This window comes from Schistocerca gregaria, chromosome 8 (assembly GCF_023897955.1).
Source record: "Schistocerca gregaria isolate iqSchGreg1 chromosome 8, iqSchGreg1.2, whole genome shotgun sequence".
Classification (NCBI taxonomy): domain Eukaryota; kingdom Metazoa; phylum Arthropoda; class Insecta; order Orthoptera; family Acrididae; genus Schistocerca; species Schistocerca gregaria.
The window spans coordinates 208,488,321-208,501,701 of NC_064927.1; the positions used below are offsets into that span (position 1 = coordinate 208,488,321).

Sequence of the window (13,381 nt, forward strand, 5' to 3'; positions counted from 1 at the left end):
ATATCCCTGTAAGAGACCTAGATGCAAGACCTGTCCCATACATCCTCCTACCACCACCTACTCCAGTCCTGTCACTAACATTGCCTATCCTATCAAAGGCAGGGCTACCTGTGAAACCAGTCATGTGATTTACAAGCTAAGCTGCAACCACTGTGCTGCATTTTATGTAGCCACTGACTAACTGTGGCCAAAAAACAAGTGGACCACCCTGTTGCTGAACACGCTGCCAAACATGCTATCCCTCATCACAATGACTGCTTCACAGCCTGTGCCATGCGGGTCCTTCCCACCAACACCAGCTTTTATGAATTGCGCAGGTGGGAAATTTCCCTGCAATACATCCTGTTCCCATAACCCTCCTAGCCTCAACCTTTGTTAGTCACTGTCCTCACCCATCCAACCCCCCACCCCTCTGTTCCCATTCCAGCACTACACAGCTGTCATTTCAACGCTACACCCAGTCTTTGAATTTTTTATTTCTCTTTCCGCTTACCCCATCCCCCCTCCGCACCTTCTCTCTTGCCCTCCATCTAAGCTGCAACACTTCACTGTATGCCGCTCCCACCATACTATCCCTACCCGTTCCCGCCCCAGACTCCTCCTTACCCCCACCCAATTGCCACTCCCCTCATGCACTGGTGCTGCTGCTTGCAGTGTGATTTCAGCTCCCTGAGACTGCAGATGTGTGTGCAAGTTGTGTTAGCGCGCGCGTTTGTGTGTGTGTGTGTGTGTGTGTGTGTGTGTGTGTGTGTACTGCTGACAAAGGCCTTAATGGCCAAAAACTTTAACTGTTAGGATCTTTTTGTAGTGCGTGTCTCAGCATCTCCGCTATAAGGTGAGTAGCAATTTTCCTTCTCTGGTTTTGTTACATTCCATCCTGGATTTTCCATTGTTTAATATATTATAAAAAGGATAGATTGCTACTCACCATGTAGCGGGGATGTTGAGTCACAGACACTCACAACAAAAAGACTACTAAATACGTGGGCAGACGGCCATCATCTCAGAAGCCAGAGACAGTGGTCGTGTGTGAGAGATGTGTTTGTGTGAATGTGTGTGTATTGCCTATTTCAGGAGGAGGCCTTATGTTTAGTGGTCTTTTTGTTGTGCCTGTCTATGACTCAACATCTCTGGTAGTCTAGCCTTTTCATAATATTAACCAAACACATTTCTTCACTCCTAGCTGTTGTGTAATGTTATAAATTTCAGTATTAATGATGTGCTTAACTGTGAAATATTTGTCAGAATAGAGAAAATTAATCTTCGAAAACTGAAACATAATGCTACTGCTAATAATAATATTTTCTGACACAGGTATTCTGGTACTGAAAATTAAGCCTGTGAAACCAAATTGTTCACTTTCAGATGAGACATCAGACATGAGAATGAAGAGAATATTGTCAGAATATTGCAGATTAGCACTGATTGTGGATAAATTTTACTAGCTTTTATTGTGACTTGTGAAACAGTATTGTTTATACAAGTGTAGGCAGAACAATTAGGAGAATTTTCAGTGTATACCTTAATTGCAAGTGCACACTTCTTATCATTATATTTATAACAGTTGTTCATTTCATAACTGACCAATATTTGCATATATTAAATAAACTAAGTGTGACAACATACATTATAGCAATTTGCACAGTTTCAGTAAAAAAAAAATATTACAATCACTTTTGTTAAAAAAGACCACGTGTCTAAAATTATGGTTTTATAAATAGGTACCAGTAAACTCAGAAAATTCTTTTGTATTAAAACTGAGATTAGGAAATCCTATAAATCCAAAGAGAAAATAAATGTGTGAACTGCATTTTACGATGGAGTGTTTTTGTGTTACTAGAACAGCAGTACGTAAATATGAGTGTTATTAATGTTTTTATTAAAATGGACAGCTACAGGTGAGCTGGTGATAGAATAACAGCACATAAAATATACCATTATATACCTATTTTTAAGTAAAAGGGGTGTGTTATAAGTGCAAGAAATTAGGCATTGTGAGGGCGTTCACGGGAACTTTTGAATCATTAATTATTTGAGTTGATAAAATAGGACTGCCAGTTATTCATTTGGAAAACTATAAAGTTCTATCTTGTCTATATCCCCTCCACTTCCATCGCAGCTAGATATTTGCCTGTTGTGCCATATAATAAATGCAAGTCTCTGAGTCATTTACATTGTTGTCTTACATTTTAGGGAATTACAACAAGGAAAATGAGCAGAATATGGAAACAAATGCTGAGGAAGGTGTGGAAGAGGTTGGAGGATTGTTCAGAGTTGTGAGGCAGCGACAACAGCAGCAGCAGGAAGCTAAAGAACTCTGTGATGCTGAGGACTGTGCCAGGTTCCCCATCACACAACTGCATGACTGGTCTCTGTCGGAGGTACATTAGTCAACAAAAATAAGTCACGCTTCCGCATAGAATTACAGTATGAAAGAGGAGGAGGGGGAAAACTTTTCGTTGTAGGGAATGTTGGCCAAACCATTTCAGTTACAATAAGAAGCAATTTTTTCATGATAAAGATTTCATGTAGAGTAGTGAGGAAATAGCAATGTGTGAAAAATAGCAGTGAGTCCTAAATTTCTGAAGACAGGGCTTTTTCTTCAGAAGAAAGAAAGATTCTTTTTTCCCAAATCATACCTGAATAATTCTGGCAATTTAATCTTTTCTTTGTAATATCTGCTGCATTTTAACATGTTTTTTCTGCCTTTGTTTACTTACACTATGTGATCAAAAGTATCCAGACACCACCAAAAACTTACATTTTGAAATGTGTAGGGACATGTACAGCACAAAAGCTTACAGGCCAACCTCGTCTCTTGATTGATGAAGACCGCCGACAGTTGAAGGAGGTCATAATGTGTAATAGGCAGACATCTATGCAGACCATTACGCAGAAATTCCAAACTGTACCAGGATCCATTGCAGTTACTATGAAAGTTAGATAGGAGGTGAGAAAACTTGGATTTCATGGTCGAGCAGCTGCTCATAAGCCACACATCATGCCAGTAAATGCTAAACAATGCCTTGCTTAGTTTAAGGAGCCTAAACATTGGACGATTGAACAGTGGAAAAATGTTGTGTAGAGTAATGAATCATGGTACACGATGTGGCGATCCGATGGCAGGGTGTGGGTGTGGTGAATGCCGGGTAAACGTCATCTGCCAGCATGTGCAGTGCAAACAGCAAAATTCAGAGGCGATGTTATGGTGTGGTTGTGTTTATCATGTAGGGGGCTTGCACCGCTTGTTGTTTTGCATGGCACTATCACGAACAGGCGTACATTGATGTTTTAAGCACCTTCTTGCTTCCCACTGTTGAAGAGCAATGCAGGGTTGACGATTGCATCTTTCAACACAATCGAGTACCTGGTCATAATGCACGGCCTGTGTTGCAGTAGTTACACAACAATAACATCCCTGTAATAGACTGGCCTGCACGGAGTCCTGACCTGGATCCTATAGAGCACCTGTGGGATGTTTTGGAACGCCAACTTCGTGCTAGGCCTCACCGACCGACATTGATACCTATCCTCAGTGCAGCACTCTGTGAAGAAGGGGCTGCCATTCCCTAAGACACCTTCCAGCACCTGATTGAATGTATGCCTGCGAGAGTGGAAGCTTCACCAAGGCTAAGGGTGGGGCAACACCCTATTGAATTCCAGCATTACCGATGGAGGGTGCCACGAATGTGTAAGTCATTTTCAGCCAGATGTCTGGATACTTTTGATCACATAGTGTAGCTGTGTAAAGGAGAAGCACTACTTTCCATTTCTTAATATTCACTGTGAGGTTTAGTTTGTTATTGTTATCGAAGCAAAATATTCCAAATTTACCTAGACACACATTAATTTGCACATTGAATGTAGTTGCTGACTTTATTTATTGTTCTTCTTCTTACACATTTAGGTGTGGATATTTAATATTTCAATCTGTCTTCTAGGTACAGGAGCTTATAAGAGATTGCTTTGTCACTGGGAAGTGGAAACAGTCGGAAGATGCTGAAGAACTTTTAAAACTGGATGATGTGTTAAGTGATGATGAAATGTTTGGTGATTTTGAAGACTTGGAAACTGGTGAAAAGCATGGAAGCAGTGATGTAGGTGAACGTGACAAGAAGCCTGACCAAACAAGTGAGTTTAGAAATAAGACAATTCTATATTAGGAAATAAATGTGTCAAATCTCAGAATGTAAATAAATGAAATTTTTTCACAGAAAACTGTGTATAGTTTCTAAATTAGGCACTACTTTAGGTTCAGCTATGTATTTTAAGCATTTTGTATTCAATTTGTACTAATTTACTTGCAGGTGGTGCATTAGACTAATTATAGAAGTTAGTATGTAGACTAATTATATAAGTTAGTATGAAAGAAATGTCACTTCTCTTTTTTCATCTTGAGTAAAAGTTGTAAAGTTTAAGGAGGGTCATGGGGTGATTACCTCAAAATGTCATTGAACCCTGTTCTCAACGTCAAACCAAGGCCAAGTTCATTTTTTCAAATGACAGCACCTATTTTTTATTCCATATTTGCATTCTTCGTGAAAAAATACTCATTGTTTGTAGGGAACATTTTTTTTCGAAAAACCAGTGGTTTGTCGCCTGGGGGTACTTCATTGTAACTTTCCCAGGTTACCAGTATCTCGAGAACAAGGCGAATCGCGAAAATTTTCAGTGAAAATCTTATATGGTTTCTGAGCTCTGTCCACTGGTGAAATTTTCATGAACTTGAAATGGCCTAGAAATTCTTCAGTGGGGGTTAAACTGAAAGTAAATATTGCCTGCATTAGCAGAACCCAGTGTGCACCACATGGACGTTGTCCAGCAGACTTTGCACATTGTTAGCCCTGAAAAGCGATGATTAACATGGTTCTCACTGGAAATTTAGGGTCTCAGCTGCTTGATCAACTGTTTATCTTGCCTAATGTACGTTTGCACTCTCTGTCGGAAACTGGTCTCGACATCATTCAATGTCTGATGATTGCCTGGAAAGCCGCCACAATCCTATCTCTCATATCCTCTGGCATTGTCAGGGGAGTGGAGTTCACCTTCTGCTTCACAGCTAACCATAAGCAGTAGTCCAGTGGTGTTAAGTATGGCAATGTTGGCGGGAATTTATGAATTGCACTATTGATACGAATCCATCGATGCATGTAAGTTACATCAAGGCACCTTCTGACAGGTAAGGCCTGATGTGTAGGGCCACCATCATGTTGAAACCACATGAGTCCCCATATGTCTAGATCTAGGGGAATATTTTCTTATAATGGAAGCACCAGGTCCTAGAGAATACGAAGATAGTGCAAGCCTTTCAACGTTTTGCCATAAAAAGCAGGAGCTGTTACGTAATCTCCAACTAAGCCCGTCCAGACATTGGTTGACCACCATCTCTGTGTTTGGTGATCTTGTTGCCAGCGAGGATTTGCTTCCGCCCAGTAGTGTGTGTTATGGAGATTAACTCCTCATGTTGTCGAAGTTTGCCTTGTCCGTAAAGAGAGTACATGCGAAGAAAAAGAGATCACGATGTATTTGCGTATTGGTCTATCGACAAAATGCCAGGTGTGTCTCAGGATCCTCAGGCTCAATTGCTTGGGTGATATGTAAGTAATAGGGGTAGAATTTAAAGACCTAATTGTAACCTTTGTGTAATGACGAGCATCAGGATGTCTTTTAACATACAATCTGTCCATGGCTGGATAATTATCGTGACACTCGCCAACACTTTTTATCATTCTCATTATTTCTAATGACATGTAATCAGCCATTTTGGACAGATTAGAGTCATAAAATAAATTGTACTGATCACTTTTACTATTATTTGTTATCTTAGGTTTTTCCTTCAACAAAACATCTAAGCATGTTTGCAGGACAACTGACTTATTTCAGTGTACATGACCTGTTTGTTTACACGTGCCTGCTGTTTTTTACACCACCACGTAAAGCCAAAACATACAGTATTCAAATGCGCTCTTGCAGAAAATTACTTAGGTGTCTAACAGATGTGTATGTTTCAAGAGGGCACCTTTACATATCTCGATTTTCACGTAACTACGTAACAAAGTAGTGAAATACGCCATGGGAACCTGCCCTTTACAAATATGGAGAGAAGGCATAAATGAAAGATGGGCCCGAGAAAGTCAATTGTGAGAACAGGTGACTCAGATAAATTTTTCTTTTATTGGCTCCAAACATTCATGTTGAGAATAATTTTGCTTGTATGGTTGTGGAAAAATTTCACTTCACGGGAATTCATTAGAGTCTCGCGAGATGAGATTGTTCTGAATCCCACGAGGCAAAATTCATCAGAGTTCTACGAGGTGGAATTTTTCTAAATCCCTTAACCTACATTTTTTCTATGTCCAGTCAAGAATCATTCTAAGTGAGCACAGCCAAGAAATTTTCAGAATCTCCAAAGATAAAATTTCTCTGAACCCCCAGTCATGATTTCAAATTTCGCGGCGATGACCCTTATTAGTTGGCCTCAAAGATCCACCCATCTCTTCTCTGATTGTGCTGGCACAAGGACAGTGCTGGTCTGTGATTCGGCACCCTCCAAGTGGTGCACATTGGATGTCACTAATGTTGACAGTATTTGCTTTCAGTTTAATCCCTACTGAAGAATTTCAAGGCCATTTCAAGTTCATGAAAATTACACCAGTGGACAGAGTTCAGAAACAATACAAAATTTTCATTGAACATTTTTCCTGATCTCAATTGCTCTCAAGATACTGGTAGCCTGGGAAAGTCACGATGAAGTGTCCGCTGGTGACAAACCATTGGCTTTTCCTAAAAAATGTTCTCTACGAACAATGCGTCCCCTCCCCCCCTCCCTCCGCGAATACAAATATGGAATTAAAAAAATAGTGGTTACTATTTGCAGAAATTCGGCTGGTATAGATTAAAATAGGACGCCTCGTGTATCTACATCTACATCCATACTCCGCAAGCCACCTGAAGGTGTGTGGCGGAGGGTACCATGAGTACCTCTATCGGTTCTCCCTTCTATTCCAGTCTCGTATTGTTCGTGGAAAGAAGGATTGTCGGTATGCTTCTGTGTGGGCTCTAATCTCTCTGATTTTATCCTCATGGTCTCTTCGCGACATATACGTAGGAGGGAGCAATATACTGTTTGACTCTTCGGTGAAGGTATGTTCTCGAAACTTTAACAAAAGCCCGTACCGAGCTACTGACCATCTCTCCTGCAGAGTCTTCCACTGGAGTTTATCTATCATCTCCGTAACGCTTTCGCGATTACTAAATGATCCTGTAACGAAGCGCGCTGCTCTCCGTTGGATCTTCTCTATGTCTTCTATCAACCCTATCTGGTACGGATCCCACACTGTTGAGCAGTATTCAAGCAGTGGGCGAACAAGCGTACTGTAACCTACTTCCTTTGTTTTCGGATAGCATTTCCTTAGGATTCTTCCAATGAATCTGTGTGGCATCTGCCTTACCGACGATCAACTTTATATGATCATTCCATTTTAAATCACTCCTAATGCGTACTCCCAGATAATTTATGGAATTAACTGCTTCCAGTTGCTGACCTGCTATTTTGTAGCTAAATGATAAGGGATCTGTCTTTCTATGTATTCGCAGCACATTACACTTGTCTACATTGAGATTCAATTGCCATTCCCTGCACCATGCGTCAATTCGCTGCAGATCCTCCTGCATTTCAGTACAATTTTTCATTGTGCAACCTCTCAATACACCACAGCATCATCTGCAAAAAGCCTCAGTGAGCTTCCGATGTCATCCACCAGGTCATTTGTTTGTTTGTTTGTGTGTGTGTGTGTGTGTGTGTGTGTGTGTGTGTGAGAGAGAGAGAGAGAGAGAGAGAGAGAGAGAGATGGAATTGCACGTGACCCTCAACAACTATAAAATAAGAATACTTTGCAGGTGGGTTGTTAAGCTTAATGTTTAAGGTATAGTCCTCACATGAATTGGGTTATGTGTTCAGGTCTTGCCAGGTACTGTGAAATTTTTTATTTTTAAGTCTTAATTGAAATGACTTTGCTCATTTTTATTCAATTAATTGGTTTAAAAATATTTATTTGTATTCCTTGTCACATCATTTTAATAATCTATTAACTGTATCATTTACTCTCATATTTTCCTTTTAATCATTCTTTTTCCACTTGGAATCTTTGTTCGTGTGAATTTAGGTATTTTTATTTGATTATCATAATATTGAATCATTTGAAATGCCATTGCATTGGTTAAAAACCAAAAGAGGAAATAATCTATTTATATTGACTGTGCAGTTGTGTCAAGAATGTATTTTTCATTACAAGATCAGATAAAATAGATGAAGATTTAAATAAAAGAAGGGGTTTTAAGTTAAATGAAATTCAAATAAACTGAGGAACAGAAATAGTGAATACAATACCCTAGACAAAAATGTAGGATGATAAAATAGAAGAAATTAAATCAAACTGAATACATAAAAATATAATAGAGGGAAACATTCCACATGGGAAAAATATATCTAAAAACAAAGATGATGTGACTTACCAAACAAAAGCACTGGCAGGTCGATAGACGCACAAACAAACACACAAAATTCAACTTTTCCCAACCCACAGTTGCTTCGTCAGGAAAGAGGGAAGGAGAGGGAAAGATGAAAGGATGTGGGTTTTATGCGAGAGGGTAAGTTCTGATGGAATGTTGTCTATTCCCGGGGCCTTGTTTCGACACAGCTCTTTCAGTGCTCTGTCAAACTCTTCACGCAGTATCATATCTCCCATTTCATCTTCATCTACATTCTCTACCATTTCCATAATATTGTCCTCAAGTACATCTCCCTTGTATAGACCCTCTATATACTCCTTCCACTTTTCTACTTTCCCTTCTTTGCTTAGAACTGGGTTTCCATCTGAGCTCTTGATATTCATACAAGTGGTTCTCTTTTCTTCAAAGGTCTCTCTAATTTTCCTGTAGGTAGTATCTATCTTCTCCTAGTGAGATAAGCCTCTACATCCTTAAATTTATCCTCTAGCCATCCCTGCTTAGCCATTTTGCACTTCCTGTCGATCTCATTTTTGAGACGTTTGTATTACTTTTTGCCTGCTTTATTTACTGCACTTTTATATAGTCTCCTTTGGTAAGTGAAATTCAATATTTCTTCTGTTTCCCAAGGATTCATACTAGCCCTCATCTTTTTACCTACTTGATCCTCTGCTGCCTTCACTACTTCATTCCTCAAAGCTACCCATTCTTCTTCTACTGTATTTCCTTCCCCCATTCCTGCCTTTTTTTCCCTTACGCTCTCCCTGAACTTCTGTACAACCTCTGGTGTAGTCAGTTTATCCAGGTCCCATCTCCTTAAATTCCCACCTTTTTGCAGTTTCTTCAGTTTTAATCTACAGTTCATAACCAGTAGATTGTGGTCAGAGTCCACATCTGCCCTTGGGAATGCCTTACAATTTAAAACCTTGTTCCTAAATCTCTGTCTTACCATGATATAATCTGACGCCTTCCAGTATCTCCTTCCAATACCTTCTTTTGTCAGTATCTCCAGGCTTCTTCCATGTATACAACATTCTTTTATGATTCTTGAACCAAGTGTTAGCTATGATTAAGTTGTGCTCTGTGCAAAATTCTACCAGGCAGCTTCCTCTTTCATTTCTTATCCCCAATCCATATTCACCTGCTACATTTCCTTCTCTCCTTTTTCCTACTACCAAATTCCAGTCATCCATGACTATTAAATTTTCATCTCCCTTCACTATCTGAATAATTTCTTTTATTTCATCATCCATTTCTTCAATTTCTTCGTCATTTGCAGAGCTAGTTGGCATATAAACTTGTACTACTGTAGTAGGTGTGGGCTTCGTGTCTATGTTGGCCACAATAATGCGTTCACTATGCTGTTTGTAATAGCTTACCCGCATTCCTATTTTTTTATTCATTATTAAACCTACTCCTGCATTATCCCTATTTGACTTTGAATTTATAACCCTATATTCCCCTGACCAAAAGTCTTGTTCCTCTTGCCACCGAACTTCACTAATTCCAACTATATCTAACTTTAACATATCCATTTCCCTTTTTAAATTTTCTAACCTATCTGCCCGATTAAGGGATCTGACATTCCACGCTCCGATCCGTAGAACGCCAGTATTCTTTCTCCTGATGACGGTGTCCTGTTGAGTAGTCCCCGCCCGGAGATCGGAATGGGGGACTATTTTACTTCCGGACTATTTTACCCAAGAGGACGCCATCATCATTAACCATACACTAAAGCTGCATGCCCTCGGGAAAAATTACTGCTGTAGTTTCCCCTTGCTTTCAACCGTTTGCACTACCAGCACAGCAAGGCGATTTGGTTAGTGTTACAAGGCCAGATCAGTCAATCATCCAGACTGTTGCCCCTGCAACTACCGAAAAGGTTGCTGCCCCTCTTCAGGAACCACGTGTTTGTCTGGCCTCTCAACAAATACCCCTCTGTTGTGGTTGCACCTACGGTACGGCTATCTGTATCGCTGAGGCACGCAAGCCTCCCCACCAACGGCAAGGTCCATGGTTCATGGGGGGGACCAGTAATGATACAGGGAAGGAATGGCTGGTGTTGTTAATGAGCCAATTGATGATGAGCAAGCAGAGATGCACACTGATTTTCGTGATTTTGGCTTAGAGCATGGGTTACTTATGTACCTGATTTTTGAACTGTCCCCATTGCATGCAAATCTCGCATGATGGTGGAATATCACAGTTCATCAAATTTGCCAGTTCTTGAGTACACTGACATGGATCATAGTGGATTAATGTGTTTCAATGGTCTTCATCAAACCCCAAAGGTCTTTCTGAACACGGACTCACTGATGTCAAAACAGTCCTCCTTAAAATGAGAAAAGTATTTTCTTGCTGTGCTCTGTTCAGTGGAATTATCCCCATATACTGCACAAATGTTTCTGGCTGCATCCACTTCTGTCACTCTTCTATTGAACTCAAACAGAAGAATATCTTGAAAATGTTCCAATTTCTCTGTTTGCCACTCCATTTTTTAGTGTCCACAGCTCCACTTGCTACTGCCAAATGACAAAATGACAGTATGTAAACTCAAATAGCAACAGCGAATTACAAATACAACCCAAGTAACTGGAATACCAACATGCAAAACAAAACTCTACACAAACTTATGCACCAACCTAATACTATAACATTTTTGTATCTTCATTATGTGCAGGCAGAAAAATATATTAACTTCAGTGTATAAAAAGAAACTCATGTATTGAATTTTTAGTTTATTTATTGTTGAAATGATTACAGCATCACATGAACAAGATGGCGAAACAAGTAGAGAAAAATTGTTGGAAAAGAAGCGCAAGTTGAAAGAAAAATTTGACAATGAATATGATGAGCAAGAAGGTGGGAAGACTTACTATGATGAGCTGAAGCAGGAAGCAGACATGCAGGCTCAGGTATTTAATCTCTCATTAAATAATTTGATTTGGTGGATGCTGATTAACAAAATAACTTTGTTTAGTTTATCCAGTAGTAAAGATATAATTTTAATGCCTTTGTATATTCTCAGTGTTTGAACAATAAATTACTGTTTGTGAAAATTACAACACCCAGAAGGAATGTTCTGAATCACTCCAAAATGGAAGATGCATAGAATAGTGGAACAACTAATTGATTAAAATTGCAGAGATATGTCATGCTCGCAGGCCCAGAAACACCTTTTTTTGTGCGACTGGACAGGTCACTGTTCTTTTTCATTGCGGAACTGTCAGACGGAGTAGATAATTGTAACAAGTGCAAGTTTGCTGCATCAATGTCGTATCAGCATTTTATGAGAGAATTTTAATAGGGCACAATGATCAGTCTCTGGAAAACAGGTAGACTCGCACAGGGCATGTTGCTATCACAGTGGCATGTGGAGGGAAGCATTGGATAGAAGAGAGCTGTAGACAGCTATAAAAAGGCTCTAGACCACAAAGTGTGGCCACTACATTGGATGGCCACCATCTGGTCTGCACAGCCGTAACTGTCAGAACAGCTTCATCAACGGTGTTGGCTTGACGTCAGAACACTGCAATGGTTGCCGATATTTCTGCATTGATAGCTCATGCAGTCCACTGAGCATTGAACTGGTGGCACACGTGTCATTGCTTTGGCTTCATCAACCAGGAACCACTAATGCCTCAGACTGCGGCGGGCACACGAACGACGTCACTAGTGTCCCGTGTGGTATGAGACAAGTCCTGCTTCAATTTGCTCCACATTGATGGCTGCATATGTGTTAGGTGCTACAGTGGTGAACAAAGTTAAACAGGTTGCTTTGTTGAGCAGTACAGCTGACACATGCCAAGTGTAACAGATTGGGACACCATTGGCTATCATGCGCGATCTCACCTTGTACATGCTGGGGGTGATCTGAACAGCAGCCAGGACATCAGAGGTTTCAGAGCCTGACGCATTGTCCATCTTGCAGGCAGCTCCACACGTGGTACTTGTGCAGTAAATGTCATGTGACTAGTGCCTCCCGCCGGGGCAAGTCCTTCGATTTGACGCCACTTAGGTGATTTGCACGCCGAAGGGGATGGAATGATGATGACTTGGACACCACAACACCCAGTCTTTGAGTGGAGAAAATCTCCGACCCAGCCGGGAATCGAACCCGGGCTCTTAGGATTGACATTCTGTAGCGCTAACCACTCAGCTACCGGGGGTGGACACTTGTGCAGCACAACCCCAGGCCATACACAGTGAGGAATGTTCGAGCCTTCTTCGAAGTATGAGTAGTACCCCTACTTCCCCAGCCAAATCATTCACCTAACATGTTGGCATTGGATGTGTCCGAAATATGGTTGGTCAGTGACTCGTTCATTCAGAGCCTCTTGCAACCACTGTCTGTGCTTTATCTATGTGCCTCAAACTACGTGGAAATGTATTCCCCGCTGCATATCCAAGCTCTCTTTGGTTTCTTGCCACATCATGTAGAGGCTCTGATTGTTTCCTCTTGGTGTTGCAGTTTTTACTAACAGTAGGAAGGGGGGTGGGGTGGAAAGTGAGAGTGAAAGAGAGAGAGAGAGAGAGAGAGAGAGGGGGGGGGGGATTTTATGTATAAAACATGGGAATGAGTGACTGGCCAGGACCTCCTTTCAGGTGGAAAAATTCCAAGCATTGCTGACACACACCTTTAGAAGTAGAAGCAAACTATGTGTAGTTTTTGGAATTTTTATTTTCTCCCACAAAAAGGAAAGGAGGGTCAGGTAACTAAGACCTCTGGTTGATAGGTCCCATCTGTTGGGAGAATGAGGAAGACAAAGAGAGTATTAAACTGAATAAAAGAGTGTTTTGTCGAACTCTTGAGACTTACATCTCTTGTTTGAAGGGGGAAAACATTGGGAAGAGGCTCATTGGATGTCAGTGG

General features: G+C 40.7%; 1 protein-coding gene across 1 annotated transcript in view; it reads left to right on the forward strand.

Moving 5' to 3' along the window:
• LOC126284495 (ribosome biogenesis protein BMS1 homolog) overlaps positions 1-13,381 on the forward strand; it is a 98,862-nt gene that overhangs the window by 66,907 nt on the left and 18,574 nt on the right. The window contains exons 11-13 of the mRNA XM_049983459.1: positions 2,194-2,381; positions 3,942-4,131; positions 11,272-11,423. Of these exons, the coding sequence (XP_049839416.1) occupies positions 2,194-2,381; positions 3,942-4,131; positions 11,272-11,423 (530 nt within the window). The remainder of the gene's footprint in view (positions 1-2,193; positions 2,382-3,941; positions 4,132-11,271; positions 11,424-13,381) is intronic.